Source organism: Calliopsis andreniformis, unplaced genomic scaffold (assembly GCF_051401765.1).
Source record: "Calliopsis andreniformis isolate RMS-2024a unplaced genomic scaffold, iyCalAndr_principal scaffold0022, whole genome shotgun sequence".
Taxonomy (NCBI): domain Eukaryota; kingdom Metazoa; phylum Arthropoda; class Insecta; order Hymenoptera; family Andrenidae; genus Calliopsis; species Calliopsis andreniformis.
In genome coordinates this window covers 8,625,229-8,652,370 of record NW_027480432.1, presented here as the reverse complement: position 1 = coordinate 8,652,370, position 27,142 = coordinate 8,625,229, and the positions used below count along the sequence as shown (strand labels likewise).

Sequence of the window (27,142 nt, the reverse complement as noted above, 5' to 3'; positions counted from 1 at the left end):
TATAAAAATACAACATGTATGATTTTTAAAACTTTATTTTTCGCCCCTTATGATAAATCTGAAACAATGGAAATACAAAATTCTCATAACAAAAGTATCATGTGTTATGTATTAAATGATTTTTTATTGAGGTTTTCTCCTCAGTAGCATTATCCCTGATATTATAACTATGCTATAGAACATAATTATAACTGATCAGGTGGATGGGATGCTAACCCCTACCCAGAGCTCAGAGCAAACTTTTCACCATGATATTAATATCAAATATTTTTATAAATTACAAGAATTGAAATAAACGTGTAATAATACGAAATATCACAATGAAAAATTAGCAATAAGCTCTAAACCTACCATATCACTCGTCAGGAACTTCTAACTCTCCAGCATTGATGGCATCAATGAGTTCACGTGGCGATTTGAATTCTACTGTGCATCCAACTGATTGGCAAGTTCCTAGTATTTCTTTAACAGTCCCGCTCAAATATTTTGACATAGATCTAGGCCTCATAGATCGAGCAATAGCAATGATATCATCAAACGCTAAGTTTCCACTGTGTTTAATATTCTTTTGCCTCTTACGATCCCTTGGAGGTTCTTTGAGCGCTTTGATAATTAAGGAAGCAGCAGATGGAACCACTGAAATAGTAGCCTGTCTGTTCTGGATCGTCAACTGCACTGTGATCTTCAAGCCCTTCCAGTCACTGGTTGCCTTGGCAATGTCATCACCAACTTTTTTTGGAGACTAAAGATAGAAATAATATTAATATAATAAAGAAGATTAATATCATAAGGAATGAACTATGAGCATGTTTTTAGAGCACAGGAGATACGATCAAAGATCAAACTTTCAAACATTAATTTTTTGAAATTATAGATATTATTAACTTAAATTTTAACTTACCAAACCAAGAGGTCCAATTTTTGGAGCGAGAGAGGAGGTTGCACCTACTTCACCACCAACACACCTCAAGTAAACTATGAAAAAACGTAAATAAATTAGAACTAAATCCCACACATTTTAATATACATTTCAGAATCTTGAATTATATAAATACCTTTCTTGATTTCATTAGGATCGAATTTAGGAGGCATTTTGCTTATTTCTATATAAAAATCTTACAAAAAAGATACGGATGAAACACGATTCTCACACAATATGAAATACCATGTGAACACGCACCAGTTCTCACTCCGAAAGGAAGGAAGAGGTTATGGAGACCGGATATGTAGCGTTTACGACATGAACTGTATGAATCGAAGATATCTTGTGTTAAAATCATTCTAGTAAATTGATGAGAGCGCCATCTTTTATTGTTTTCTATTATTACTAGCAGATTTCTTCATTTCCTTAACACTCAGCGTGGACGTTTTTTTAGGTGCCGTAGTCAGTTCATCTATTTATATTCTATGATATAACAGTTAAAATTGTTAGAATGCCAACAATTAAACATGTGCAGTCTGTAACCCTTTTTAACGTGTGTCAAACTATTTTGTTGAGACGTGAATTCTAATTCCGCAAAAAGGCAAAACACAAAAGGGTAAATATTAATTGTTCAATTTACGAGTGATGACTGTAAAAGGAATACATCATTCGCGTGATTTTATGGCAATACAAAATTATGTACGCATTTAACATTACAAATTCCAGCTGTAAATGGTATTGTTTTTTTTTGTAAGTGTTACAAATTTTATGATGATATACTTAAACATTTTGTTTAATTAATGTCATTTATGTCAATTATATCTCGAAACATTCCGTAACGCATATTTTGTGTGACCTTTTCTGTGTGACAATTTTTATAAATTTTATTAGAATTTATTACTGAAAAGTTGCTTCTGCAAATTAATATATCACTGCATATTTTTGTAAATTTTCGCTAAAGTTGAGGTTGATGTATTCCTACTATTAGTAGTCTATATTTTGTTCTTAATATTAATATTTTAGTAAGATGTTTGTATGTACTTCTCTAATTATGTAAAACATGGATTCATGAATATATGAATGAGTTGTAAAGCTTACAAAGAGATAAATTATGTATAAATCTAAAGTTTTACTGCATATCTTTGAAAGTAGTTCTTTTGGTTTAGAATATGGGTTAAGAAATATATAATAATATTTTTTGAGTCAATGTTTTATAATATGTTCATATTTTTATAGATCCATGGTACTTTAAAAAATTACTTTTCTTGTAAGAAGTGGAGGTACATATGAAGGATAAAGAAAAAAATAAGGAATATTACAAAACAATTGTATTCAGAAACTTTTTTTTTTTTTTTAAATAGTGATAAGATGATTAAACAACAGCCACTGTAATTAGTTCCATAATAAGTAAATCCAGGCTTATCACATAATATTTATTCTAAAAGATTGTTTGGAAGAAATATATCCATTCTCTTATTATGTCTTGGTTTAATTTTATAACTTAAAAGCATTTGTTTTGTTTTAATAGGGAATGACCAATCCTTGTTCTTAACAAGTATAACAGATTTTTAATGTTATCTTATGGAGACATTTTGAACTTTTTCCATAAATTATTTCCATAGACAAAATGTGCTTTAGGAAATAAAAAATCACAAAAAATGAACATTCCTTATGTTTTTTTACCCTTCATACAATGTATAGAAAGAGTTAAAAGTTTGATCAAAACAGGGTAATTAGAAATTCTTTGTAGGGTATTGCGCTACAGATGATATCTAGTATTAGATGTACTATTATAAATGGATGTTTAATCAAACAATGCTTTTGGGTTCCATATTGTTTTTATAATACTACAATGACTTCTTTGCTGGTTCCTCCGGAATCAGTTAGAGGAATGACATGCTTGGATCGTTCAGCATTTACAACTACCGTGGAATTACCATGCTTAAAATTTCGCGATATCATTATTTCAAAAATAACACCAATAGTGAAAAAGTATTTGTTTAAAATGCGAAACTTTAAGCCAATACAGAATACAAATGATGAAACTGTTATATATTTGAATCCAAAGTTAATACAGAATTTTGAAGATTTCTCAGAAAATGAAAGGAAACAACTGTCTGGTTTATATGAACATTTCGGACCCATGAAACTAACTTTGAGTTATGACAATTGGAATACTAATGACATACTGAAAGCTATTTTGCCTGAAGAAATTGAAGTACCAACTTCATACAGCCTAATAGGTCATATTGTACATTTGAATTTACGTGACATGCATTCACCATATAAAAATATTATTGGTCAGGTTTTGCTTGATACTATTCCATCTGCTCGGACAGTTGTGAATAAAACCAACAATATTGATACAACATTTAGACACTTTGCTATGGAAATCCTTGCAGGTGACAAGAATACTGTTACAGTAGCAAAAGAAAATGGCTATATGTATGAGTTAGACTTTGCTCAAGTTTATTGGAATCCCAGATTAAGTACAGAACACGTAAATTTGGTAACACTTATGAAGCCTAATGATATTTTATATGATGTATTTGCTGGTGTTGGACCATTTGCCATTCCTGCAGCTCGTAAAGGACTTAAAGTATTTGCAAATGATTTGAATCCTGAGTCTTATAAATGGCTTAAAAAGAATGTTATAACTAATAAAGTTAAAAGTAACTTCAAGTCTTTTAACATGGATGGGAGAGATTTTTTAAGAGATGTTGTTAAAAATGATATTTTGGATAGACGAATTAATAATGAAATTGGTTCAGAACATATAGTCATGAATTTACCAAGTCTTGCTGTTGAATTTTTGGATGTATTTTTCGATTGGTGTGATGAAGATGAAATGAAAAAAGTGTGTTGTCAGTCAACAATTGTACATATGTACTGTTTTGTAAAAGCAAACAAAGGAGAAGATGCTTGTAAACTTGGACAGTTGTTAGTTGAAGAGAAACTTGGTTGTCCATTGAATGATTCTTTAATTAATTTACACAATGTCAGAAATGTTTCACCATATAAAGAAATGATTCGTGTGTCATTTCTATTGACTCAAAACATTTTGAAAGGCCAGGAGCCAGCAATGAAGAAATTTAAAATAGAAGATAACTCAAATGTACTTGTAAATCATAATATTGCAGAGAATAATGGGAAAGAACAAGGGATCACAAAAGAATCAAAAAAACAAGAATGTATTCCAAGTATCAACAGTTCGTAGTGTTAAGTTAAAAGCAAAAGCACAAAAGGTGGTTTCCAATTTGAAAAAAGTAAGTTGATTCTTACAAACAATATAGTGGTATTGAAATGTTTAAATACATTCTATAATACATGAGAACAATTGGATATGTATTTAAATACACTTTTCTTCATTTTAATAGTTGAATTTGAAAGGAAATAAAAGGAAGGAGAACAAGGACAAAACAGCTCGAATAGATGAACAGCTTCAGGAATTACGCAAAGAGATAAGTCAGTCAAAAACAAAAATAAAAGTAAATAATACGAAACAGAACAAAAAGAAGAAATTGCATAATGTAGCACCAGTACAAACAGATGCAGCAACTTCCTTGGTTGGACAGATGCAGATTTGATAAACATTTATAAAACTTAAGATTTATTTAATATACTGTTACTCTTATTGCTAGAAACATGCTATAGTTATAAATATATTCATTTACTTTTGTACAATGTAAAAAAAATATTGTATGTTCTATTCTATGTAAATTCTCATTTCAATAATATTGTTACATAAAATAAATATAATTAAATATACAATGCACTATTGAGTTAATTCTTATCACCTAAATCTTATCTTAGATGGTTATCAAAGTGATCACATGTTCACCACTAAAATTTTGTTTAATTAGTGATAACTATGCCATAGTCTGTAGTAAGTTTTAAGTGGTTGAATTTTCAACTATATTATATAGCAAAAAACTTGAAAAAGTATAGTTAAGTGCATCATACTATTATTTATGCAAACTTATTTTAATTCTCTTAGGAAAACCAAACATGATGGAGGCTCACACTGCAAGTTTAGTAGTAATAGGAGATGAAATTTTACGTGGACAGATTGTAGACACAAATACGTCATATCTGGCAAAAAAGTTGAGGGCATCTGGTATAAATCTTCGAAAAATTACAGTGATTCCTGATATTGTGTGTACTAATTTATTATCATTATTATATCATTATCTTTAGATAAAATATACCAAATTAGAATTAATTACAATTGCTTGAAAGCTTAAACATTATCTAATTGAATATTAAAAATACTGATTTTTATTTCATTCATTTGCTTATGTGTTATATGGAAATAATTTTGAACCTTAAATTTCTATCTTCAGTGTTACAATCATGAAAATATATTTGAAAAATTTGTTTAATACATAAATATAATTTTGTTATAATTTTTTTGAATTTAATATCTGAATTCTCACTACGTGTAATCTAGCCTGTTGTGTTAGGTAGATGAAATTGCAAAGACTGTGCACGAAGCTTCTGAGGAGTATTCTGTTGTATTTACATCTGGTGGTGTCGGGCCTACACATGATGATGTGACATATGAAGCTGTGGCTAAAGGTTTAAAATTAAAAATGACAAGAAATGAAGAATTAGCTGATATTCTATCAAATATCTTTCCTAATAATGAAGAAGCCCATCGTCTTGCCATAGTACCCACACCATGTGATTTAGTTCATGTTCAGGCACACAGTAAGTAAACTAATTCAGCAATAAAATTTTATTATCAATTACAGGTATAAAAATTTATTAGTAACTAACACCTGATAAAACAAAATTGTAAAGGAAATTATTTTTAGATAAGTATGCAGTTATTAAAGTAAAGAATGTATTTGTATTACCTGGGTCTCCAAAATATTTTGAAGCTGCTATTGATACAATCATGCCTCAATTAAAAGGATCTACTCCTTTACACTTTGAGTACATAGATATTGAATCAAATGAACTATCAATTGTGAAAATTTTGGATGAGCATGCAGATCGTTGGAAAAATAAAGTCAATATTGGTAGTTACCCTCAAACGACACCCGAATGTTTTACCAGAATTACACTAGAAGGAAAGAAAGAACATGTTTTAGAAGCAAAAGAAGAGTTTTTATATTTCTTGCCAATTCAAAAAATTCGAAACATAGAAAACGGATTTACCAAATACCAAGCAAACCAAATTTTTAAAGATGCTGAAAACCAAGAACATGTAAAGGATGCATTGAATATTTTGCAAGAATGTTATAAAACGTAAGTATTTTATCTAGTAGGCTATGAAATAATTAAATTTCAATTTATGTTGTTTCAATATTGAATAGTTATGAACAATTTTGTATTTTTTATTTTTTGCATATTTTTAGATACAAACCAGAAGAGATTTTTATAAGTTTCAACGGTGGAAAGGACTGTACAGTTGTGCTGCATTTAGCCGCCGCTATTGCAAAATTACAAAATATTACTAAATTATTGTGTTTATATGTAACAGCTGATCCATTTCCAGAGGTAACATCTAAATTTAATTCATCTAAAGGATAAAATTCACTATCAAAAATAGCATCAAGTAAAGTACTTAATATAAAAGCAGAAATTTATATGCTTGATTTTACAGGTAGACTCTTTTGTGGATAAAGCTAGTCAATACTATAATTTCGAATTAGTGAAAAAAGAACGTCCTCTAAAAACGGCGCTAAGTTCTTTGTTAAAAGAGAGGCCAAATTTAAAAGCTAGCTTAATGGGAATGAGGAAAGGAGATCCTGGTTCAGAAAACATAGAACCTTTCACACCGACCGATCCCAGTTGGCCACCTCTAATTCGCGTAAATCCCATCTTAAATTGGACGTATGATCAAGTGTGGAAGTTTCTGTTAAAGCACAACGTACCATACTGTCCTCTGTACGATAAAGGATACACAAGTTTAGGAACGAAATCGACTACAGTACCAAATCCACGTTTAAGGGATCCTAATGATTCGTCATCCTATTTTCCAGCGTACACTTTAACTGATGAAACTGCTGAGAGACATGGCAGAACATAATTAAGACGTTAAGTTCATTTATAGTTTCATTTTTATATACTAAACAAAGGTGCACGTTTTACAGTATTTAAATCTTATGCAGCTTAATGACGCTTATCACGAAAAGACAAAGATATTTTGTATTTCATATTACAGAATGTATATGAAATTGTATAATGCCTCAGAAACGCATTATATTTTTTTAGGAATATATATAATATAATTTTATTTAACTATTTAATGTAATTATGATTATGTGATTTAACAATTTTACCAAAATTGAGTCCAATCATTTTTACAGAATGTAATTCTCGTTTGTTCGAAAACACGAGTATATGGAATAAAGCTTAAATAATTATTTAATATTAATTTTACTTCTTGTCATTCCCGAGTGGGATTTACAGGCCTTTGGTTAATACTTTGTTAGTATTAATTAATTAATTTTACGACGAATGAAAGAACGTTAAAACAGGGAATTAAGAACCTCGATCTTGGAAAAACTTCTACCTTGATGAAAATCGGAACCGCAACTGATGGTCTGGCATGATCAATTCGCATGACTTTGACGCACATTCCTGCTGACCCAGAGCAACCAGGGGATGATCCCCGGCTAATCCCCCTACGAAGCCAGCAAAGCTAGTGGATTAGGGTTTCGTCAATTCAAGGGGGTAGAAGGGTATAAAACTGCCAGCTGATCAACTGTATTAAGGAGAGGGGCTGGCAGACGGAGCGACCAACATGTCCAACGACAGTATTCATTGGGAGGCAAGATATCTACCAGCAGGACCACCGCGTTTACTCGGATGGAACATTCCACCTGAAGAATTAATTCACATACCGGAACATTGGCTGGTCTATCCCGAGCCGAACCCCTCCCTTCATTATTTATTGGCCCTACTGTACATTCTTTTCACCTTCCTTGCACTGCTGGGGAATGGCCTGGTAATATGGATCTTTTGCGCGTAAGTTATCCTTTGCCAATCAATTTTTATGATTGTCGTATAAATACTAATTTCATTCTTGCACAAATTCTGATTAATTTAGGAAGAAGGTTGTCGTTTAAGACTTTACTAATTTTGTCTTCATCTGTTCCTCACAAGTGCCAAATCACTAAGGACACCCTCGAACATGTTCGTCGTGAACCTCGCGATTTGTGATTTCTTCATGATGATCAAGACCCCTATCTTTATATACAATTCCTTTAACACTGGCTACGCTTTGGGCCATTTGGCATGTCAAATATTCGCGTTCATCGGCTCCTTGACTGGCATCGGCGCCGCGATAACAAATGCGGCAATAGCTTACGATAGATATAGGTATGCCACTTATTTTTCTATTAACAGACTAGCAAAGTGACATTTAATATACACGCTTAACGATTATTGTAAAAAGTGTAGCATTTGTCAGCAAAACTACTTCAGAGGGAAAACTGCAAGCCAAACATTGTGCAGATAATTTTTTGTGGATTACATTTTCTACATTCTTTTATCAGAGTCTCTTCTTTAGAATACTAAAATCTGTTTAATAATTGCGCCAGATATTGTTGCTCTTGAAGTACTTTTACGTTTGTAAAAGAATGCTATCAAAGTGCATCAAAACAGAAGATTCGTTAGTAAAAAATATCAGCAATTTTCTCACAAATGACATTTTCTTTTTTTAGCACAATAGCAAGACCTTTGGACGGCAAGTTATCGCGTGGGCAAGTGATACTTTTCATCGTGTTAATCTGGACCTATACCATACCGTGGGGCCTGATGCCCATGATGGGAGTTTGGGGACACTTCGTGCCGGAGGGCTTCCTCACCAGTTGTAGTTTCGATTACCTGACCGACTCAAGCGAGATACGAATCTTTGTCGCCACCATATTCACCTTCTCTTATGCGATCCCGATGGTTCTTATAATATATTACTACAGCCAAATCGTCAGCCACGTCGTGAACCACGAGAAGGCATTGCGCGAACAGGCAAAGAAAATGAATGTCGACAGTCTGCGAAGTAACCAGGGCACGAGTTCACAGAGCGCTGAGATTCGTATAGCAAAGGTACTCGATATAATATTCATTTTAATCTCCCAGATGCTAAATTTGAAAGTTTGGCAAATGAAAAATTAGCAGACTGTACTGGTCACCTAAATTCAGAAAATGGAAGATAGTATTTCTTTACTATGAGTATAGTAATTGAATTAAAAAGGGGGAATGTCTTTGGTGTGACAATATGTCATAAAAACTCTAAGTGTTACATAAATGTGTTATGTAATCGTAGTCATTATTAAGTTACCGTGATTTATGTCGTTACCTAAAGGATTAGACAATGTTGTGTGACAGTATACAATTTTTATATATTTTCCTTTCCAAAGCATTATAAATATGTTAAGAAACTATAATATTTTATTCTAAGAATGCCGCGAATATTTATAATTAGAGTAATATGAATTAACTGTTCAAGGTTTCTAACGTACTCTCTCTAAAGCACAATTTAATCCAGGGTAAAAATTTGTTAACAACAGGATCAAAAAGTTGTCTTGAGAAATGGAAGGTGGTTATTGAAAGTAATAGTTTGAGAATTGATAATTGATTGAAATTATCAGTAGTCGACTTTGGGTTTGCGTTTATTTCAAGACCAATACAAAATTACACTAAGTTAATGTTATTGTATCAATACTGATCCTCTGTAGGCAATCTGAGTCATTGATATAACATCTGAAATTGCGCATTACCCAGACTTTCCCTCAAATTTTCATTTTCATCGAAAATAATTTGAAACATTTAATCCATCTGAAAAATTTCTGTTCAAAGGCTGCTATCACAATCTGCTTCTTATTCATACTTTCGTGGACCCCATATGGTGTAATGGCAATGATCGGCGCGTTTGGCAATAAAGCTCTCTTAACGCCTGGTGTCACGATGATACCGGCATGCACATGCAAACTTGTCGCTTGTTTGGATCCATATGTTTATGCTATAAGTCATCCAAAGTACAGGTAAGCTGTCATTATTACATAACACTATGTAGAATGTGTTATTGTTTCTAAAACAGGATACAACAAAAAATTCAAGGGAATAGCTTCCTACGTGAACTACAAAGGCCAATTGATGTAGCTTCAACTGTAATTTCATGCAAACCTTCTATTTTTTTAAATTCCTAAAAAAGCAAGCTTCAACATTAGCAATATTAACAACTTATTCAGCATTTTTATGAACATAAAAGTGTACTAATATTTAGGCATAAGAGAGCAGCAGTTGCAAACGAAATGAAAAATAAATCGTATTTGTAATCTAACGTGACAATCGCCTGTTACAGATTGGAATTACAAAAACGATTACCATGGCTGGAATTACAAGAAAAACCAATATCAGACTCCACAAGTACCACGACCGAGACAGTGAATGCACCCCCGGCGGCATCGAGCTAGACTATAAGCAATACTTTTATTTCTGGCAAACAAAAGATAGGGACATATTTTGGCGATACACGGGATACTTCGTTTTCACATACTGTTAAATATACATGGTCCTTGTATAGCAAAAGCAACTGCAATAAAGCAATTTCCCGGCATACATATTTCTTTGGCGATTGTATGGATCATCTAGAAGCAAGAATGTGAAGAACTGTAGAAACAAATAACAGAAGAGTGTTTGTGCGAGCTATTGCTTTTATTAGATTATCATAGTTTACGTGAAACAATTCTTTTTTATTAATCGCGACATTGCCATCAATAAATGAACGTATGCAACTAAACTAGAAGCAAGAAAATGTTGAAGGATTGAATTTAAATATAGGTAACGCAAACTTGAGGGTTGTCAGGAATCTGCGCAGTTGGGAACTGAAAAGATGAGGACATTGCTTCCCTCCACTTATATTTAGATGAATTTTACATGACAGAGATTTTCGTGATCATGAGGACTTGATTGCTATAGATTAAAATATAAAAAATTGTCGAAAGTTGATAGTGGAATTTCTGTAAAAATATTACAGTAACGCCTCGATTTAGTTACGAGATATTGCAAAAAAATATGATTTTTTATTTTTACTTTTTACCACCTACTAGCTCGATCGAGAAATTTTGTATATTGTCACTTTTTTGTTTGTGTTTTGTTATTTATGTACAAATTTTATTGAGACTTTAAACAAAATGCAATAGTTTCAAGAGTTATGAGTTTTGAAATCTTATGAAGTTTTGAATTCGAGTTTCAAGAATTTCAAAATGTTGAAATTTTGAGCTTTTTAAAATATTTTAGAAGATGTTTTTTCATGGAAATTGATTAATTGTAACTCTATGAACCTTCATGTACGTATTGATACAAATATTAATAAAATTAGTATATGCATTATTGCAAAAATAGCATATTAAGCGGCTCGTATGCCCGTAGACGTCTAGTGAAATCTAGTACGATGTCTGTGAGAATTAAATTACTAGGTGTGTTAGAGCGAAGAAGATAGATTTATGTAAATTTGCGCGAACGAGGAAGATACCGAATGCGATTTTTGTAGTTCTACATCAATTGGAAAGTGGCGACATTGTTCAATTGAAGTGATTGGTAACATGTTTGGAGTCTTGGCAAAGATTTGCGGCAAGTATGAATAATACTGTGAAACTTCTTGTTAATAAATGTATTTTTATTGGACTTGTTTATAAACTACTGTTATTTTTAGTAGTCGCGTACCGATTGCCGGTTCCTTCTGAAATTGTGATTATTTAAAATGATATGACTTTCGCTTGCCGGGCGTGACGTTTGACAGTTTACAGAGATAGAGGTTATGTATCTGGGTTTTTTGTTTCTAACTGTGCATTGAATGAAACTAATAAAATACTTTATATGTAAAGTAATTTACTTATATAAAGTAGTATTTACAGATGTATCATTGGAATACTCTAAAATAACACTTTGTCCATCAACAAGTTCAGAATTTTCAAATAGCTTTGTTAATGGTATATCCATTGCATTAGATATCAATGTACCAGTTGAATGATGAAATAAGTGTAATTTAGCTGCATTTTCTATATCGCTACTGTTTGGTATTTTCAACATTTCAGCCATAGAATTTATAGCTTTTTCAACTATCCAGTTCATGTTTACATAAATACCTTTTGATGGTCCTACATTTTTATTGCATGCTTTGATTGATGCATATACAAGAAAATAACAACGCTCATTCATTGGTACAGTTTTTGGACCAACAGCAGAACCCTTTATACGCATGAGTCGTACCTAAATAGGTAATATTTAAAATTAGTATATTATATTTAATTAACAATTCTGAATTATTTAAACAATACTACATACTTTGTTTGCCATTGCAGTATTTTTGGACTTTTTCAGATTATTTGATATCTCTTGATCTACTATAGCTTTAGCTTCTGCAAACTGCTTCTTTGGTATTTGCCATTTTTTTAATTTTGTTGTCCTTTCTTCATTTGTATATTCTAAACACCCATGATATCTATGTTGCAAGCAAGAATGTTTTTTGCACTTAACACATAGCATTTCAATAGCTGAAGTTTGCGTACAAGATTCATCAGAGCACAAGTAACTTGACAATTTTGTTTTATGAAAATTCTTACAGTTATGAGAAACTACATCAAAATGTTTTATGCAGAAAAGAATATGACAATGCTTGCATGAAAATGGTTCAAAGTTTAATCGTTTACAATCTTCAACAGGACATTTTACACCTAAATTAGGAAATTCCATTTTGAATCTGTAACATAAATAATATGACAGAAATGAAAGTAAACAAATGATAATAAGATGATTATATAAATATTGTTAATACAATCTACTACTACCTCCTTAATTGTGAGGTGTTGGAGAATGTAAATGATTTTCACTGAGAGTTCCTAGAGCTAAATTATTCCACTTCTGTTCCAATTCTTTTAATGTCATATGAGAGTCATCATTATCACTTTCAGGATCGAGCAAGTTTGCAATTGGTACTACAATATCAATAGGTAATCGTTCCTTATGCCATGCCTCATCGATTAAATCTAATAATCTACCGTCCTCGCATACTTGACTGTCCATACTGTAAAAACACACTTGATATAACAATCTCTTATGTATACAAATAAGTTGACAACGCCATAAATCGCATGTGTTTCATACATAGCATGATGAATGCAATCAAGAGTCTCGGTAGAAACTCGCGACTCGCGCCAAGTGCATTCGCACCACGAGTGGTGGGGTTGAATCAGTTTATACGTCAAATAAGCGACCTATGTGAAGTTAGCTCATACTAGTAACCATTTCAATAAAACATAGATCAAAAATTGTTCTTTAATTTCCTATAATTGCTCATCAATTACTTTTAATTGCTTACTTTTAGTTTTTAGCAGAGCTGGCACAAGCTTATTCGAAACTCCCTGCATCCCCTAGATCTAGCTCTGACAGAATTAATGGGAATATGTGTGTACATACGTGTCTAATAGTATACACATTTTCGTTTTACAACAATATAACTGGTATACAAATAGTACTTAATTTGTTCAAAAACTTGCTTATTTTTAAATAAGCTATTGTGGATTATGATTTCGATGCAAAAGGGCCCGCCAAGTACATTTTAGGTTTAATTTTTCGATTTGTGTATGACTCCTAAAGTGATGCTTGCTCGTAAATTTTTTAGAGCGCACATTATGTATGACTCGTAAAGTGACGCTTATGTGGCAAATTTTCTAGAGTGCACATTGCGTATGATTATTAAAGTGATGCTCATCTCGTAAATTTTTTAGAGCGCTTACTGAACTATTTGCATAAGCTATAAAAGGCTAATATATTTGGCCTTATTTGATTTCGATACTTTGTAAGACCGAAATAATCACGATTTCTGCAAATGTACTGGGTGTACTATTTAACACTGACAGTGTTTTCGTTGGGATACACTGACAGTGTTTCTGTTGGAATCGGAATAACCACGATTTCTGCGTATGCTTGGCGCATATTTTTACACTGACAGTATTTTTGTTGGTTATATTTCCTTGAATTCCAAGAGTCGTCTTAGCATAACCAAATTGGATCAAACAATACTTCGTTCCCTAACAGTGCATCGCCAATCTATCGAACGCAATTTAGTTAAAAGCTAACAAAAACCATTTATAGTTTCCACGTATATTGGGCTAGTAATGCGTTTGTGAACAGTAATGAACGATATTTTTATAGTGTGATGTAGTTGACGGTGATTCAAGTAGTAAAAGAGAGGAAAATATTTTAAAGACAAAATAGCATCAACGAAGAAAGAAGAATCGGCAATTGTTTACGACTAATGTGTTTATTGTTCTAATTAATTATTCGAGTGAAAATCCATACGTGCATACAAGTTTGCTAATAATGGCGAATAACGATAATATTAAGAGAAAAACATCACTTTCGATAGAACAGAAAACGGAAATATATCAGAAATTGAATAGTGGTGTGACAGTTAATGAGTTAGCTGATGAATATAATATTCACCCTACTACTGTTCGCCGAATTAGAGGGATTGGGTTGGCAGTTTCTCATCTTGCCGATCAAGGGGTCCAAATGAGAAAACGAAAGAAACTGCGAAGGCCAGCAAACGAGGATTTGGAGAAACGTTTGTACATTTGGTTTTCAGAACGGAGAGCATTGGGGGATGTGATCACTGATTCACTGATACAGAAAAAGGCATTAGAACTGAACAAGGAAATTGAGGGATCATCTGACTTCAAAGCGAGTCTAGGCTGGTTATCAAGATTCAAGGATCGTCATGATATCAGATTATTGCACCCTGGAAAGAAAGGATGTACTAATGTTATAGGAGAGAAACCGTTTCCCCCAAATTTTGAGTTTTTGAATTGTGGGAATGTGAAAAGCAATTATTCTGAGGATGAAACAGAGGGAGGTGAAGGGAGACCAAAAAGAGTTAAAATGGAACCAATAGAAGGACAATATGGAGAAGAAGAATCAAGTGAGAAACAGTATGAAGGAGAAGAAGAAAATGGGACACAGTATGAGGAGGAAGAATCAAATGAAGAGCAATATGAAAGGGAAGAAGAAAGAAGAGAAGAAATTGATGAGGATGCCAGTCGAAGAGAAATAGAAGAAGCATTGGAAATTTTGAAGAAACATACAGAAGAAGCACCATTCTTTATCAAGTCGACATTGGAGGTTTTAAAAGATTTTCTCCTGGGGAGAAAAACCTAAGAGCATTGAAAGAAATGAGGGAAGAGGAAGGCCTGGTCAATCCCCAAAAAGATAAGTTATATTTCTTAAGTATATGTAACAATTTGTCTTAATTTTTGGTTGTTAAGAATTAATGTCAACTTTTTTTACAGTATTCAGTGTAGCAAGCAAAGGACGAAACTGGATGAATGGAAATGTGATAAATTAATACATAGATGAGAAAATCCAAAGACTGGTATGAAATCGTACAATTATTATAATTTATAATGTCTGACTTTTTACTTTTTTTATTATGTAACACATATTTAAAATGAAAAGGCACAAGATGAAGAGTATTGGTTCTCAAATATCAATTTTGACTAAACTTGTTATATACTATAAAGCTAGCTAAAAATATTATGCAATACTACTGCAATATCTTAATCAATTTGAGCAATTATTTAAATTGATTATGCATTTGCAATAATAGTACATGATATTTTCTGACTGATTCTATATAAATATCAAAATAGTTACAATTGTAAATAGTATACAGTAAGTTAATAATTAAATTGAAATTAGTACATTATTATTATTATATATACATACAGTTAAGAAAACATTAAAGCAATACAAATATTTTTCAATAAAATTACAATTTATTTACAGGACAATAACATTTTCTACTTTGTATAGAATGTATCTTGCATTATATGAACTCAGGAATTGCAAGAACATTGCAAGGTGATAAGTAATAATAACAGATAATTTAATATAGTATGTATATTTGGCCTTCCTTACAGCTGATTTAAATTTTTAAAATAATTGATTACAATTAAAAAAACAGAAAGTAGTTTCAAAAACTGTTCACAATAAAATTTGTAATAAAAGTCTAATATTTTTAATTTATAATGATGAAAGTGTTTCTACTTCACCAGTCACAGCAATAGCTTCAATTTCAAACTGGGCCCCCTGGAATAATATTTTATAATTAATACTAATAGATTAGAGTATGTAGTATATGAAATATTTATCATTTATACCATAGGTAATTTTGCAACTTGAAATGTTGATCTAGCCGGATAATTCTCCTTGAAAACTGTGCAAAAAGTGTGTGTATTATATAAGTATTATAAATCACTTTTATCATTTTTAAATTCTAGTATTTAATATTATTTTAATTTCTGACTTACATTCTTTGTAAACTTCATTTATACTAGCAAAATCGTTAATGTTGTTCAGAAATAATGTTGCCTTTATAACTGTAAAAAAAGGTATATGAAAGATAAATGTTGCTACTGATAATTAATTGCTTATATTTATACTACTTATTTCTGAATATGTCAACTACTGCACTAAATTTATTCATTTTTTTGTGTGATTTTATTGTTCTTTATTATCAGTGAAATTAATTCTTGTCTCTAAATATAGTACAAGTTATCTCATTCATTATTAAAAACAATTGTTTAAATATTCATGAAAACTATTTTTTATTACTTTTGTCTATCTTTAATAAATAAAAACTAAATCTTTAGAAGTTACAGTTATAAAATTGATACGTTAGTACTCTATGACAGTTGTGAAAAATAGGAAACAAAAATGTTTTATGTAATTATGTTTTACAAGTGAATGTAAACCTTTATCGTAACTGGATCCAGCTTCTTTTAAAACATGCCCCATATTTATGAGAGCTTGACGGGTTTCAGCAGCAGCATCTCCCTCAACAAGTTTTCCAGTTTTGACATCAATACCAAGAATTCCAGATAAATACAAAGTATGATTTACAAGCACAGCTTGGCTGTTAAAACAAAATTTTTTGCACTATAACACTGGAATGTTATTCAAATAAAATCCGATCTTATGCCAAAAATCTGACTAATTTGAATTGTACTTGTAAGCAATCAAATTTTAAAAAATTTACAATGTCATGGACATGTTGCTTACTTGTAGGGACCAACAGGTTTTGGAGCTAAGGAAGACGATATTATTTTTCGCACAATTTTTTGCGATGCCATGATTAGCTTTGTTTAGTTTAAAACGTATTCACTAGATAGTCTTAATTAAACTGACTCAATAAGCACAAGAGTTTCTTTGAATATATTCATGTATTGATAAACTTTTGACCTTTGTGGAAATAACGCTTATCTCATGTAACTTATCCACCTTCTGATAGGGCTACCTTAATGTGATTGTCAATATAATTATTGTAATATATGCGAAAGAAAGTCAATTGTTTAAAAATTAAATTTCTGTAGTTTTTTTTTACGAGAAATTTAGCACTAAAATAGAGGTCCTAAAAAATCTGTTAAATACTAGTTAATAAATTTTATGTACATATATATCCACATAGTTGGGTTATAAAATTAAATTATGATATGAAAGATCGATAAAATATATGATTTTTTTGAACACGCAAGTTTATTTAAAAGAATTAGTAACTCCAACCATTTCTGTTAAATATTGCGTATTCAGTAACTATTGAAAGTTGATATTTTTTAAAAATGAAGTTACAAAAAAGGTATTTTATTGACCCATTTTCTTTTCTTTTGTTTTCAGTGCTGACTCATTAAAAAATAAAATATTATTAATTAGAAAGACATGAAGCTAACTCTACGAGTGTTCAAGTTAATAGTCATGGTTTAAAAATGTCTCTTGATACAATAGAAAACTTTCCAAAAAGGGAGTATAAATTTGAAAATTAATTTCTTGAAAATATTAATAATATGCATGATATTTACTTAATTTTATACACTTTGACAAACATGAAACATTAAGGGAAAAAAATCAAAATAATACAAAAAAGAAGGGAACAAATTTCGTATTGTTAAATTTTTACTTAATAAACCGATGAGACCGAGATTTTTACAGCACAGTCATACTTTTTATTGTAATATATATATATATATATATATACGTATATATATGCGTGTGCCTGTGTGTGTTTATATATGTATGTACTTATGTACGATAGAGCATTTGCACACCTTCTGCAGTCCTTTCTAAGCACAACAAATATTACAATATCTTTTGCTGGTGACAATGTCTATAAGTCAAATGATTTGCAGTGGGCTTGCAAAACTTCAGTGAGCAGTGTTGTTGCGTCGACCACGTCTCTTGCGACTTCCTCCAGAAGGACGGTTTGAAGAGGCCCACTGTTCGTAAAAACGTTCTGCTTCTAACCATTCTTGATATTTATACCACCACTCCTCCCATTTTATATAGTCATCTAAAGTAAGGTCTCGAAGATATCCTCTCGCTTTGTAATAATCATATCTAACGCGAACATCATCCCAACATTCGAGACCTCTTGGTCCTTGGGCTAGAAGCGACTCAGGATAGTGTCCTGGTGGCGGAGAATCGTATCCTAATCTTGCGATTCTTTCTTCACCTTCTATTACAACTTTCATCGAGTTCTCTCCATCTTTTGTGATACGCATATTTTCCATGTCCCTACGATCTACGCTCCACTGTGCCATTTTACCAAACCTGTGAAAGAAAATGTTGCATTACTGTAAGTCAATTCTTTAGTTCTGATAGATTCCAAATATAGATATACTATATGCTTTTCTAACACATCAAGCTAATTGAATACATGATAAACAAGAGACAGTTCTGTTGCTTTTAAAGTTACAGTAAGATAGCTTGTATTTTTTACGTAAAACACACATTGAATTAACCTTATTCAACAAGATTGTTCACAAATTTCGTTTTTAACAAAACTCAGTTTTTAGAAAAATATAAGAGACCCTTTAACTTCTAAAAGCAACAGAACTTTTTCGGTTACCTATCAGAATTCTAACTATAAATGTGATTTTCCTACAAAAATAGTGCAACGATTCGTATCATACCGCTCTGATAATGTCATTCTAGGTGGACCCACGTGCGATGTAGTAGAAGAACTATCACTGTCTTCACTAGGTGAAGATTCGGGTGGAGGCCTAATCATTGGAGCTGCTCCATGAGTTGAATGAGTTTTTTCTACCTTTACAGGTTTACGCATCTGTGCAAGTTTGATAGTTACATATTGACAAAATAAGGATATAAATAGGTAAGACTGGAGAAAATTAGTGTATATAAGAGATATAGAAACTATATTAACCCACTACGATCGGAACTTTAATGGAATTGCTTAATTGAAGCGTTTGGAAGCCACATAGGGCTTATATTGAGAAAATTGACTACAAACATATTCATTAAACCCTGGAATCAAACATCTTGATTTTTGTTCAAATGTAACTTATGTAATTATTTCAGACGCTTTAATTAAACATTCTATTTGTAAATACTGTGTATTAAATTCTTTTCTATGGTTCACGTTAGTTTTCGTGTAACGATGAAGATGAGCACTAAGAATCCCATGCTTTTGTCGAGGCATTCGATTGTAGAGGGTTAAAGAACTATGTTTCATAATAATCAATGCCAGTAGAATATGTTTTACCAGTGGAATAGGGTCTGGGACACGCGGATCCTCTGGAATTCGTGTGTGATGCTTTTCTTTGCGCCGGACTTTGGTTTCTTTCTCTTTAATTGTTTTGTAGTCCTTCTGATGGCGTGGTGGAGGTTGTGGTGTAGGCGGGGGAGTGCGTGGACGTGGTAAAGGAGGTGATCGTGGTCTGGTTCGAGTCGGTATTACTCGTGAACTGGATGGGACTATCTCTTTCGGATGTGCTCGAGCACGAACTGGTGTGAGTGATCTTGAACGCGAACGAGATGGCTGGGCAATACGTCGTCGTTCCTTTGGCGAACAGACACTGCATGATCGATCGGAACAAGTACTGCCTGTACTTGGACTGCGTGCAGGTCGTCCTCTGGTGTGTGACCTATCGCGAGGTGAACGTGGACTTCTGGTTCGAGGGCTGCGTGGCCGTGGACTGTGGGGGCTCCTAGGTCTAGGGCTTCTTGGACTTCGAGGGTGTCCTCTGCTGGGTTCTCCACTTGTTGTGCCTCCAACGTAAAGCTCCTTGTATCCGCTATGTCTCCACCTGTTTGGATCCCGCTCCTCTACCTCCAACAGCTTCTTATTCCAATAGCTTGATTGAGATTCTCGAGCTTTTCTCATTACGTTATCTAATTCTCGCCGCTTCCCTGAATTTTCACCGTGTGGTCTGGGCTGGGATACACTGGTATCCATCCGTAACTTACTAGAGCTGCTACCACTACCGCTGCCTCCTCTTCGCCTGTCATAGTCTCGAGACATTCCTGAAATATACAGGACATATGAGAATTTTCATTTCTGTTAATTTGATAAATTGCTGGAGTATTTGCAGGGTGATCCAATAAGAACAACTTCAATATCTCTGGAACTATGGAAGTAAGAGAATGATTTTTCAAGTAAAAGGTGTTCAATATAAAAAGGGCCATTTTCTAAACATATCAAATTTATTATAGATTTAATCATTTAGAAGATATAAAAGTCATCCATATTTTCTTTTTTTGAAACATTTTGATGTTTATTGGCTAACAAACATAATCAGCTCTCAAGAGAAATATGTACAATGACTTATAGCGTAAGGTCAATCAAGGACAAGGAAGATTGATTGCATAATAATATGACTTCTTTTAGCACCTACTATAGAATTCTATTTTCGAGTACTACTTAAAAGCAAATTTGAATATATTGCTAAAGGGTTTGATTCTTTTTAACATAAAAATATTTGTTAATAATATCGTTAAAATAATCTAAAACTTACAGATACTCATTATAAATTTCCAAATCAGTTTATATAGATTGAATACATTGCAAGTATAATTATTGAAATGTTGTTGCTTCCAAGTAGTATTCAGAACTTGTAAAACAAAACTAGGATATTGAAACTGACCTAGATTTATAAATACACATTGAACTTGATCCCATCCTAACTATTTCTTTTAGAATTGAATTTTATATGCTATTTCATTGCTCTCTTTTTATTGTTTTGTAATAATTGGAATCTACATTGTCTAACAAATAGACAAGACTTAATGATACAGATTACTTGAAGTACAATGTTAATAAATGCATGATCTCTTGAATTTTTCTGCTCTTCTGAAAAATAATAAGAGGAACAGTTTGGCTTTCAGTTCAAGAAATATTTCTCTTATACTCATACAGTGTTCCAATATATCAAACAACTTTTATTTAAAAAATTGTTCTCTTATGCTCATAATTCCAGAGATATTCAAGTTGCTAATTGAAGCATTGGGGGCAACAAGGACATAAACCATATTGGGCTTATTTATATTGAAAAAATTAACTATGAAGATCTTCATTAAATCTTGAAATCACAATTAATGCTATATAATGGTGTCAACAGGGAGCTTCTTGCTTACCTACCACATTGAATTTTGTATGGCTTAGGATGTTGACTCAACATAATTCAAATATTTGAATTGAGCAAACAAGGATTTTTAAGCACAAGTTCTTCTAATTTTCATTATTTTGAGAACATGTTTCTATGTACTGTCTATTCAAGGCACAAAGGCTAAGCAGTGTTTACATCCCTACGTAGACTATAACTAGAGCAAAAATGCAAACACTGCTTAGCTTTCTTTTCGTAGACAGACAGCAGACATCTAGATTTCTGTTAAAATGTGGTTAATGCCCTCGTTGCCCTGAATACTTCAATTCTTCTCTGACCATCCTATTTAGACCGTCATACAATTTACCTCACGCCGATGGTAGAATGGAAGACACTGGAGGAGCGAAAAACTGGTGATCCGAACTCCTGTGAGAGCAGTGAACACGTTAATTCTCAATACATGACAGAACCGCCATAAAGATGATAATACGTTGGATTAATCGCCATGAGATTTGCTAGAAGACCAGTACCACGTCGTCCTTCGTGTCAACTGGCCTAAGTTAATAAATTCTATATGTCACAAATCGGTATCGTCTGTAGTGGTCAAGCAGCGGAGAAGTTATTATTCCCGGGTCAAAAGCGTTTCTCAGAATTTGAAATTCGCGAAATCCATACTGTGGTACTGGACATCACCCGTCGCGATGCCTTACCATCGCCGCTCTCCGCATATTCCAGAATTGCAGTACGCTTCCGATCCACGATCCACAAATGTTGGGTCGCGTGGACATTTTCAATGAGTCGAACCAAATTCAGAGATCGCCTTTCGGAGGCGGCCCGCGCGCGCGACGACCGAAGCCGATCGTGTCCAACATTTCTCGCGGCCTTTGGACGGTTACGCGCTAGGGTGTGGAGTTTCTCTCGGGCATTACCCGGGTAACGCCGTCGGCGACGGCACTCGCGGCGGCCGATTACGCGCGAGTGCAGCCCGTCAATGGTGCACTGACGAGCACACCGCGAACCGACGTGCAGAGGACGAGGGAAATTGGATGAACGCAGCGCACGGCCGCCAGGTTTGTCGACGCCTCCGACACCGTCGAGGGTGTCGCGCGCGAACGTCATCTCTTCGGTACGCGTCGGAGGCTGCCTCGTCGCGAAGCCACACCGAAACGCGTCACGGAATTCGTGGCTCGTGTAACGGGTACGTCAAGGTCACGCGAAGGCCCGACTGCGCGACTCCGCGGCCGGCGGAGCCGTCTTTCTCGCGACACCATTTCGGATGTTACCCGGGTAACACCTCGCTGGTGTCGTAACGAAAGCCTCGGGAGTCGCGGGACACCTCGAGCGTCGCTCGAGGAGATGGACAGAAAAAGAAGGAGTCCGTGGACCGGTATATACGCGCGTATAGCCTCCTTCGCTCCTTTCGTACAAAAGCGAAGGTCGGCTCTTCTCGCCTTTTTCCGTTTGCTGGTACACACCTTTGCACTATGTTTTCGTTCGTTTTGTTTTACTATTATGTATATATATATATATATATATTTTTCGTTTTGTTCAACGCGGCTTCACTTTTGCTCGACAGTATACGAATGGATCTAACTCTCGGCAGCGCTGGCTGCTAACTCGTACGGAAGCGTCAGAGGCGTTCATTCGCTCGACGGTCACTTTGAAAATCAATTGCCCACCCAGTGAGCGTTACTCGAGCAATTTTTTCACGACGTTCACCGGGTGAAGAACCTTTCGAGATTACGACACTCACTTTTCTCACCGCGGCAACTCGGAAACTTGCATTTTCTGCCACGAATCCCGATGATTCACTTCCGCGTGACGTTCTACGAATGGAGATTGTTAAAGGAGAGTTTTTCTTCGAGAGCCGCACCAAATGCAGAGGATGCATTCCAAACGAGACGAACAGCAGGTGGCGTTGCGGTCGACACTGTAAATACCTTGTATTACATGCGAACGATTTCTTTATTTTCAGTCCTTTCTCTGGGAAAATTGTGAATTATTTTTACGAAATAGGTTATATAAATTGAGTTTGTAATTTTTTATCGTGATAAATATACTGTGTTCCACTTTTTTTCGAGTACTCCTACGAGGTGGAAAGTTAAATAAATATAATCGCACTGCGCATGCGCTAACGTTTCTTATTGGGTGATTAATTCATCCACGTGCCAACGCTAACGGTTATTATTACGAAGAATTTTGAAGTTTGATAGTTGATAATCGAAATGGTGATCGCTATTGGGTTCGAAGGCAGCGCGAATAAATTGGGCATTGGAATTATTCGGGATGAGAATATTTTATCAAATGTACGGCATACGTATATCACTCCGCCAGGCGAAGGTACCATAACCTTTTGTATTTACTTACATTCACTGGGGATTAATTGAAAAAGCCTTTTTTTTTTAATTGTAACGTTTGAGTTTGTAAACAAAATACATGTACGGTAATTTGTAAACGTGAAGTCTGTACACGTGCAATAAAATTATATTTATTGAGAGTAAAGTGGTGGCATCTATATAAAATTCATGTTCTGTGAAATGTTTGAATTAAATATTTATAATATTGATATACGTTAGAGCTCTTTTACTCATAGAATTTATGGCTGTCCTTATGGCTGTTTTTACAAATTATAAATAAAATCTTAGTTACATTCTTTAATTTTAAATTACATTAATTTGTAATCTATCAACAAAGAAAATCAGAATCTGGATATTTAAGTACTCGAGCCCAGATTCAGATACTTAAGTACTTAACTCAGATTTTGAGTCCAATTTTGAGTTATAATAAGTATTTTAAGTATTTTAAATCGAAGAATTAATAAATTTGTTTGAAAGTTGTTACTATGATATTTTTAACAAAATAATAATCAATTGCTTATGATATATTTAACTTAGATTTGAATATTATATATAATTAATACAAAATTAAAATTATGTGCAATATTTTTCTTTGAGGCTATATTCTGATCAAATTAAAGAAAATCATTAATTGTTGCCTAATATCTATCATCATACATAAAATTTTTTAAAGATTGTTTTGAAAAGGATTTCTGCCTCGTGAGACTGCACAGCACCACAGAAAACATATTCTGGATGTATTGCAAAAAGCATTGGATGATGCCAAAATAACATTAAAAGATATAGACATAGTGTGTTACACGAAAGGTCCAGGAATGGGAGCACCATTAACTGTTGCTGCTCTGGTAGCAAGAACAGTTGCTCAATTGCATAATAAGCCAATGGTTGCAGTAAATCACTGTATTGGTCACATAGAAATGGGACGTTTAATCACAGGAAGCGAGAATCCCACTGTTTTATATGTTTCTGGTGGGAATACACAGATTATTGCATATTCACATCAGAGATATCGTATATTTGGTGAAACAATAGATATAGCTGTTGGAAATTGTTTGGATCGTTTTGCAAGATTGATAAAACTTTCCAATGATCCTAGTCCTGGTTACAATATAGAGCAATTAGCAAAGAAGTAAGTTATTTCATTGTAACAAAATTTGTACATCTACGCGTATGGTAATTATATTTTGTTTGCATAATTAATTGTTTTTTTAATACAAAGAGGTAAAAAGTTAGCGCCATTGCCTTATGTAGTGAAAGGAATGGATGTATCTTTTTCTGGGATTTTAAGCCACGTAGAAGAACATATTTCTTCTTGGCTTGACTCAAAAGAATATACTCCAGAGGATCTATGTTTCTCCTTACAAGAAACAGTATTTGCCATGCTTATTGAAATTACAGGTATTGTTCGAAACATTGTAAACCAGTAATTATAAAATTGGAAATGTATTCTATATTCTGTATTTGATTAAACTGCAGAACGAGCAATGGCTCATGTAAAATCATCAGAAGTGTTAATTGTTGGTGGTGTGGGATGCAATGAAAGGCTACAAGATATGATGAGAATCATGTGTAATGAAAGGAATGCTAAACTTCATGCCACAGATGAACGATACTGTATAGATAATGGTGTAATGATTGCTGTAGCAGGATTGCTTCAATATAAAAGCAGTGGACATACCCCATGGACAGAAACCACTTGTGTACAGAGGTATCGGACAGATGATGTGCATGTTTCTTGGAGAGAATAAATTCTAGAACTATTTTTTATGTATCATAATCAATGTAAATTACTTTGAATTTGCAATAAAAAAATAACAGTAATAAACTTGAACATTTTTATATTTTAATAAAGAAAGAAAGGAAGAAATATCATTGCAAATTAAAAGAATATTAAACTAAGTTATTAATTTAATTTTTCATCATTTTATTCATTAGTACTGGAATTATATCACATACTGGTTTTGTAGATAGTATGTTATGAATAAATTTTTTGTAATATTCAGGAATAATTTAGTTATTCATATAACTTCTCTTATATTTGTTATTAAAATGCAGGGTGGTACAATTGGAAAGGGGGAATTATATAAAAAAATCATACTTCTTTCCGAACTACATTTTTATAAACGCTTAAGCCGAAGAAAGTTAAAAAAAATACATTTTCCAGGGAAAGCAAAAAGTCATTTATAAGCTTAGAAAAAAATGAGTAGTTTTATCTAAAGGTTACCTTACATGAATAATTCATCAGAAGAATAATTATACGTTATTTGCAGATAGATGATTTTCTTATCACTCTTAATTTATGTTTGAAAATCTTTTTGAATAAATTCTACAATTCTGTTGTATAACTAACAATCGCACTTATTTAGATATTTTGTGCGATATAACAATTTACACAATAAATTGTTCGACACTGGCTCAGCAGAACGAATATTCATTCAAAAACCCCGCGCTTTCCATATACGTATATCGAATATTCGCAGTTGCGTCGCGCATGCGCGCGCACATCACAAATTCAAACCTCACATCAAACAACCGTTCCGCGAGGAAAGAAAGAAGCATCGCATATAAAACGAAACTTTTCATCACACATATAATAGAGACACCGACTTACAGCAATCCTCGACGCAGGCGCGTGTCTGGCCGCAGTCCAAACAATACCTCCGTCGGCTTCATCACCAGTTATAACGCTAGTATAATCCGTATCGTCATCGCAACCGGCTACAGATCGGCAACGTCCGCGGTCCCCAGCGTCGGTACCAGCCATTTCGAACAGCGCGCCGCTATTTTAAGATAAAAGACAGAAGAGCCTAGAGATTCGCCGCAAAACACGATCGGGCATTAAAAATAGTGCGGTGGTGTAAACGTGCACGGTCGTACCTCGCTTCCATTCGCGACTCCCGCCCGTGAAGAGCGTGAAATCGTCGACTGTGCGCGACTGTGTCACGGTGACCATCCCCTAATCGATAGACGCGCGAACGTCGATCGCAGCGCTTGGCGTGGAACAAGTGGCAGTACGATACTGTCGTCGTCACTGTTCGTCACATATCGTCGCTACTCGTGGTGGTGCATTATTCCTCGGCGGTAGCCACGGCAAGATGTGGTGCTACATCATGGTGCGCATCTTGTCCTTTCGAACGGACGGCGGCCGTGCTTAAAACGGAGGTAAGTCAGAGAAAAATCAACCGTCACCGATGCCTCGATTTTCTACTGCCTCCACGTCTATTTCCGTATAGTAGCTGCTTCGTTATAGCACCGTGCCGGCGCGCGTTAAATACTGTCCCCGAATAACGCGCGTACAGACCCAGATAACTCGGCTCTCTCAGCTGCTCGTACTTCAATCTGTCAAAACTAGCGTACTATATAGACACCTCCACCTTCGAATAACGTGATCGCTGTAGATACACGGTTAAGGACATTTCGATGATCGTGTTGTCAACGTCGAGATGATACGAGGA

The 27,142-nt window shown here is 33.8% G+C and overlaps 8 protein-coding genes across 18 annotated transcripts in view; 4 read left to right on the top strand and 4 right to left on the bottom strand.

The window, feature by feature from the left end:
* Window positions 1-19: 19 nt before the first annotated feature.
* Rpl12 (ribosomal protein L12) lies at window positions 20-1,215 on the bottom strand. Its single transcript, XM_076391434.1, has 4 exons — window positions 1,056-1,215; window positions 902-975; window positions 352-742; window positions 20-58 (listed from the first exon to the last, which is right to left on the bottom strand). Exons 1-3 carry the CDS (start codon window positions 1,090-1,092, stop codon window positions 356-358), a joined length of 498 nt encoding a protein of 165 aa, XP_076247549.1. The 5' UTR covers window positions 1,093-1,215; the 3' UTR covers window positions 20-58; window positions 352-355.
* On the top strand, window positions 1,212-7,526 carry LOC143187300 (tRNA (guanine(37)-N(1))-methyltransferase). 4 transcript variants are annotated; one of them, XM_076391413.1, is made up of 6 exons: window positions 1,278-1,538; window positions 4,920-5,077; window positions 5,386-5,632; window positions 5,740-6,175; window positions 6,286-6,427; window positions 6,534-7,526. In XM_076391413.1, exons 2-6 carry the CDS (start codon window positions 4,931-4,933, stop codon window positions 6,957-6,959), a joined length of 1,398 nt encoding a protein of 465 aa, XP_076247528.1. In that variant the 5' UTR covers window positions 1,278-1,538; window positions 4,920-4,930; the 3' UTR covers window positions 6,960-7,526. The 4 variants fall into 4 exon arrangements, with proteins under 4 accessions (XP_076247527.1, XP_076247528.1, XP_076247530.1 ...); XM_076391415.1 differs by lacking the exon at window positions 1,278-1,538 and having other exon boundaries at window positions 4,939-5,077; window positions 5,390-5,632; XM_076391414.1 differs by lacking the exon at window positions 1,278-1,538 and having other exon boundaries at window positions 4,984-5,077; window positions 5,373-5,632.
* A 122-nt stretch (window positions 7,527-7,648) lies between these two features.
* Window positions 7,649-10,495, top strand: Uvop (ultraviolet-sensitive opsin). Its single transcript, XM_076391424.1, has 5 exons — window positions 7,649-7,900; window positions 8,039-8,254; window positions 8,599-8,980; window positions 9,734-9,918; window positions 10,239-10,495. The coding sequence occupies exons 1-5, from the start codon at window positions 7,677-7,679 to the stop codon at window positions 10,348-10,350; spliced, it is 1,119 nt and encodes a 372-aa protein (XP_076247539.1). The 5' UTR covers window positions 7,649-7,676; the 3' UTR covers window positions 10,351-10,495.
* A 985-nt stretch (window positions 10,496-11,480) lies between these two features.
* Window positions 11,481-12,866, bottom strand: LOC143187308 (AN1-type zinc finger protein 1-like). 2 transcript variants are annotated; one of them, XM_076391428.1, is made up of 3 exons: window positions 12,727-12,866; window positions 12,224-12,638; window positions 11,481-12,148 (listed from the first exon to the last, which is right to left on the bottom strand). In XM_076391428.1, the coding sequence occupies exons 2-3, from the start codon at window positions 12,629-12,631 to the stop codon at window positions 11,768-11,770; spliced, it is 789 nt and encodes a 262-aa protein (XP_076247543.1). In that variant the 5' UTR covers window positions 12,632-12,638; window positions 12,727-12,866; the 3' UTR covers window positions 11,481-11,767. The 2 variants fall into 2 exon arrangements, with proteins under 2 accessions (XP_076247543.1, XP_076247544.1); XM_076391429.1 differs by having other exon boundaries at window positions 12,724-12,845.
* A 3,020-nt stretch (window positions 12,867-15,886) lies between these two features.
* On the bottom strand, window positions 15,887-26,660 carry Uk114 (reactive intermediate imine deaminase A homolog UK114). 2 transcript variants are annotated; one of them, XM_076391436.1, is made up of 6 exons: window positions 26,565-26,660; window positions 26,299-26,467; window positions 16,690-16,850; window positions 16,246-16,314; window positions 16,096-16,151; window positions 15,887-16,024 (listed from the first exon to the last, which is right to left on the bottom strand). In XM_076391436.1, the coding sequence occupies exons 2-6, from the start codon at window positions 26,358-26,360 to the stop codon at window positions 15,959-15,961; spliced, it is 414 nt and encodes a 137-aa protein (XP_076247551.1). In that variant the 5' UTR covers window positions 26,361-26,467; window positions 26,565-26,660; the 3' UTR covers window positions 15,887-15,958. The 2 variants fall into 2 exon arrangements, with proteins under 2 accessions (XP_076247551.1, XP_076247550.1); XM_076391435.1 differs by lacking the exons at window positions 26,299-26,467; window positions 26,565-26,660 and adding an exon at window positions 16,997-17,460.
* Window positions 17,778-23,222, bottom strand: LOC143187302 (uncharacterized). Of its 2 annotated transcripts, none has more exons than XM_076391420.1 (5): window positions 23,084-23,222; window positions 21,698-21,756; window positions 19,491-20,251; window positions 18,901-19,052; window positions 17,778-18,538 (listed from the first exon to the last, which is right to left on the bottom strand). In XM_076391420.1, the coding sequence occupies exons 3-5, from the start codon at window positions 20,247-20,249 to the stop codon at window positions 18,133-18,135; spliced, it is 1,317 nt and encodes a 438-aa protein (XP_076247535.1). In that variant the 5' UTR covers window positions 20,250-20,251; window positions 21,698-21,756; window positions 23,084-23,222; the 3' UTR covers window positions 17,778-18,132. The 2 variants fall into 2 exon arrangements, with proteins under 2 accessions (XP_076247535.1, XP_076247536.1); XM_076391421.1 differs by lacking the exon at window positions 23,084-23,222 and adding an exon at window positions 22,041-22,119.
* Tcs3 (Probable tRNA N6-adenosine threonylcarbamoyltransferase Tcs3) lies at window positions 23,425-25,512 on the top strand. The gene is made up of 4 exons (XM_076391426.1): window positions 23,425-23,670; window positions 24,375-24,816; window positions 24,907-25,085; window positions 25,164-25,512. Exons 1-4 carry the CDS (start codon window positions 23,556-23,558, stop codon window positions 25,433-25,435), a joined length of 1,008 nt encoding a protein of 335 aa, XP_076247541.1. The 5' UTR covers window positions 23,425-23,555; the 3' UTR covers window positions 25,436-25,512.
* Window positions 26,401-27,142, top strand: part of Shab (Shaker cognate b) — an 87,117-nt gene continuing 86,375 nt past the window's right edge. For 2 of the 5 annotated variants that reach the window (XR_013003182.1, XM_076391399.1), the window contains exon 1: window positions 26,405-26,849. The gene's annotated coding sequence lies outside the window, so the exon portion shown is untranslated. Of the gene's footprint in view, window positions 26,850-27,142 lie in introns of all 5 variants that reach the window. The other 3 variants (XM_076391403.1, XM_076391401.1, XM_076391402.1) reach the window with 3 other exon arrangements.

What these genes read in the sequence shown, in the direction of transcription:
- Uk114 (XM_076391435.1), bottom strand. Translation starts at nt 17,067, where the DNA reads ATGGCATCGCAAAAAATTGTGCGAAAAATAATATCGTCTTCCTTAGCT. An exon ending in AAACCTGTTGGTCCCTACAA is followed by an intron (nt 16,851 to 16,996) that starts GTAAGCAACATG and finishes TTGTTTTAACAG; the next exon opens with CCAAGCTGTGCTTGTAAATC. An exon ending in AAATGAAGTTTACAAAGAAT is followed by an intron (nt 16,152 to 16,245) that starts GTAAGTCAGAAA and finishes CTTTTTGCACAG; the next exon opens with TTTTCAAGGAGAATTATCCG.
- Rpl12 (XM_076391434.1), bottom strand. Translation starts at nt 1,092, where the DNA reads ATGCCTCCTAAATTCGATCCTAATGAAATCAAGAAAG. An exon ending in TCCTAATGAAATCAAGAAAG is followed by an intron (nt 976 to 1,055) that starts GTATTTATATAA and finishes GTTTTTTCATAG; the next exon opens with TTTACTTGAGGTGTGTTGGT. An exon ending in AAATTGGACCTCTTGGTTTG is followed by an intron (nt 743 to 901) that starts GTAAGTTAAAAT and finishes TTCTATCTTTAG; the next exon opens with TCTCCAAAAAAAGTTGGTGA.
- Tcs3 (XM_076391426.1), top strand. Translation starts at nt 23,556, where the DNA reads ATGGTGATCGCTATTGGGTTCGAAGGCAGCGCGAATAAATTGGGCATT. An exon ending in TATCACTCCGCCAGGCGAAG is followed by an intron (nt 23,671 to 24,374) that starts GTACCATAACCT and finishes TGTTTTGAAAAG; the next exon opens with GATTTCTGCCTCGTGAGACT. An exon ending in ATAGAGCAATTAGCAAAGAA is followed by an intron (nt 24,817 to 24,906) that starts GTAAGTTATTTC and finishes TTTAATACAAAG; the next exon opens with AGGTAAAAAGTTAGCGCCAT.
- Uvop (XM_076391424.1), top strand. Translation starts at nt 7,677, where the DNA reads ATGTCCAACGACAGTATTCATTGGGAGGCAAGATATCTACCAGCAGGA. An exon ending in ATAGCTTACGATAGATATAG is followed by an intron (nt 8,255 to 8,598) that starts GTATGCCACTTA and finishes TTCTTTTTTTAG; the next exon opens with CACAATAGCAAGACCTTTGG. An exon ending in ATAAGTCATCCAAAGTACAG is followed by an intron (nt 9,919 to 10,238) that starts GTAAGCTGTCAT and finishes CGCCTGTTACAG; the next exon opens with ATTGGAATTACAAAAACGAT.
- LOC143187308 (XM_076391428.1), bottom strand. Translation starts at nt 12,631, where the DNA reads ATGGAATTTCCTAATTTAGGTGTAAAATGTCCTGTTGAAGATTGTAAA. An exon ending in ATACTGCAATGGCAAACAAA is followed by an intron (nt 12,149 to 12,223) that starts GTATGTAGTATT and finishes TTACCTATTTAG; the next exon opens with GTACGACTCATGCGTATAAA.
- LOC143187300 (XM_076391412.1), top strand. Translation starts at nt 2,688, where the DNA reads ATGATATCTAGTATTAGATGTACTATTATAAATGGATGTTTAATCAAA.
- LOC143187302 (XM_076391420.1), bottom strand. Translation starts at nt 20,249, where the DNA reads ATGTCTCGAGACTATGACAGGCGAAGAGGAGGCAGCGGTAGTGGTAGC. An exon ending in TCCCAGACCCTATTCCACTG is followed by an intron (nt 19,053 to 19,490) that starts GTAAAACATATT and finishes AAACTTGCACAG; the next exon opens with ATGCGTAAACCTGTAAAGGT. An exon ending in AGAATGACATTATCAGAGCG is followed by an intron (nt 18,539 to 18,900) that starts GTATGATACGAA and finishes TTTCTTTCACAG; the next exon opens with GTTTGGTAAAATGGCACAGT.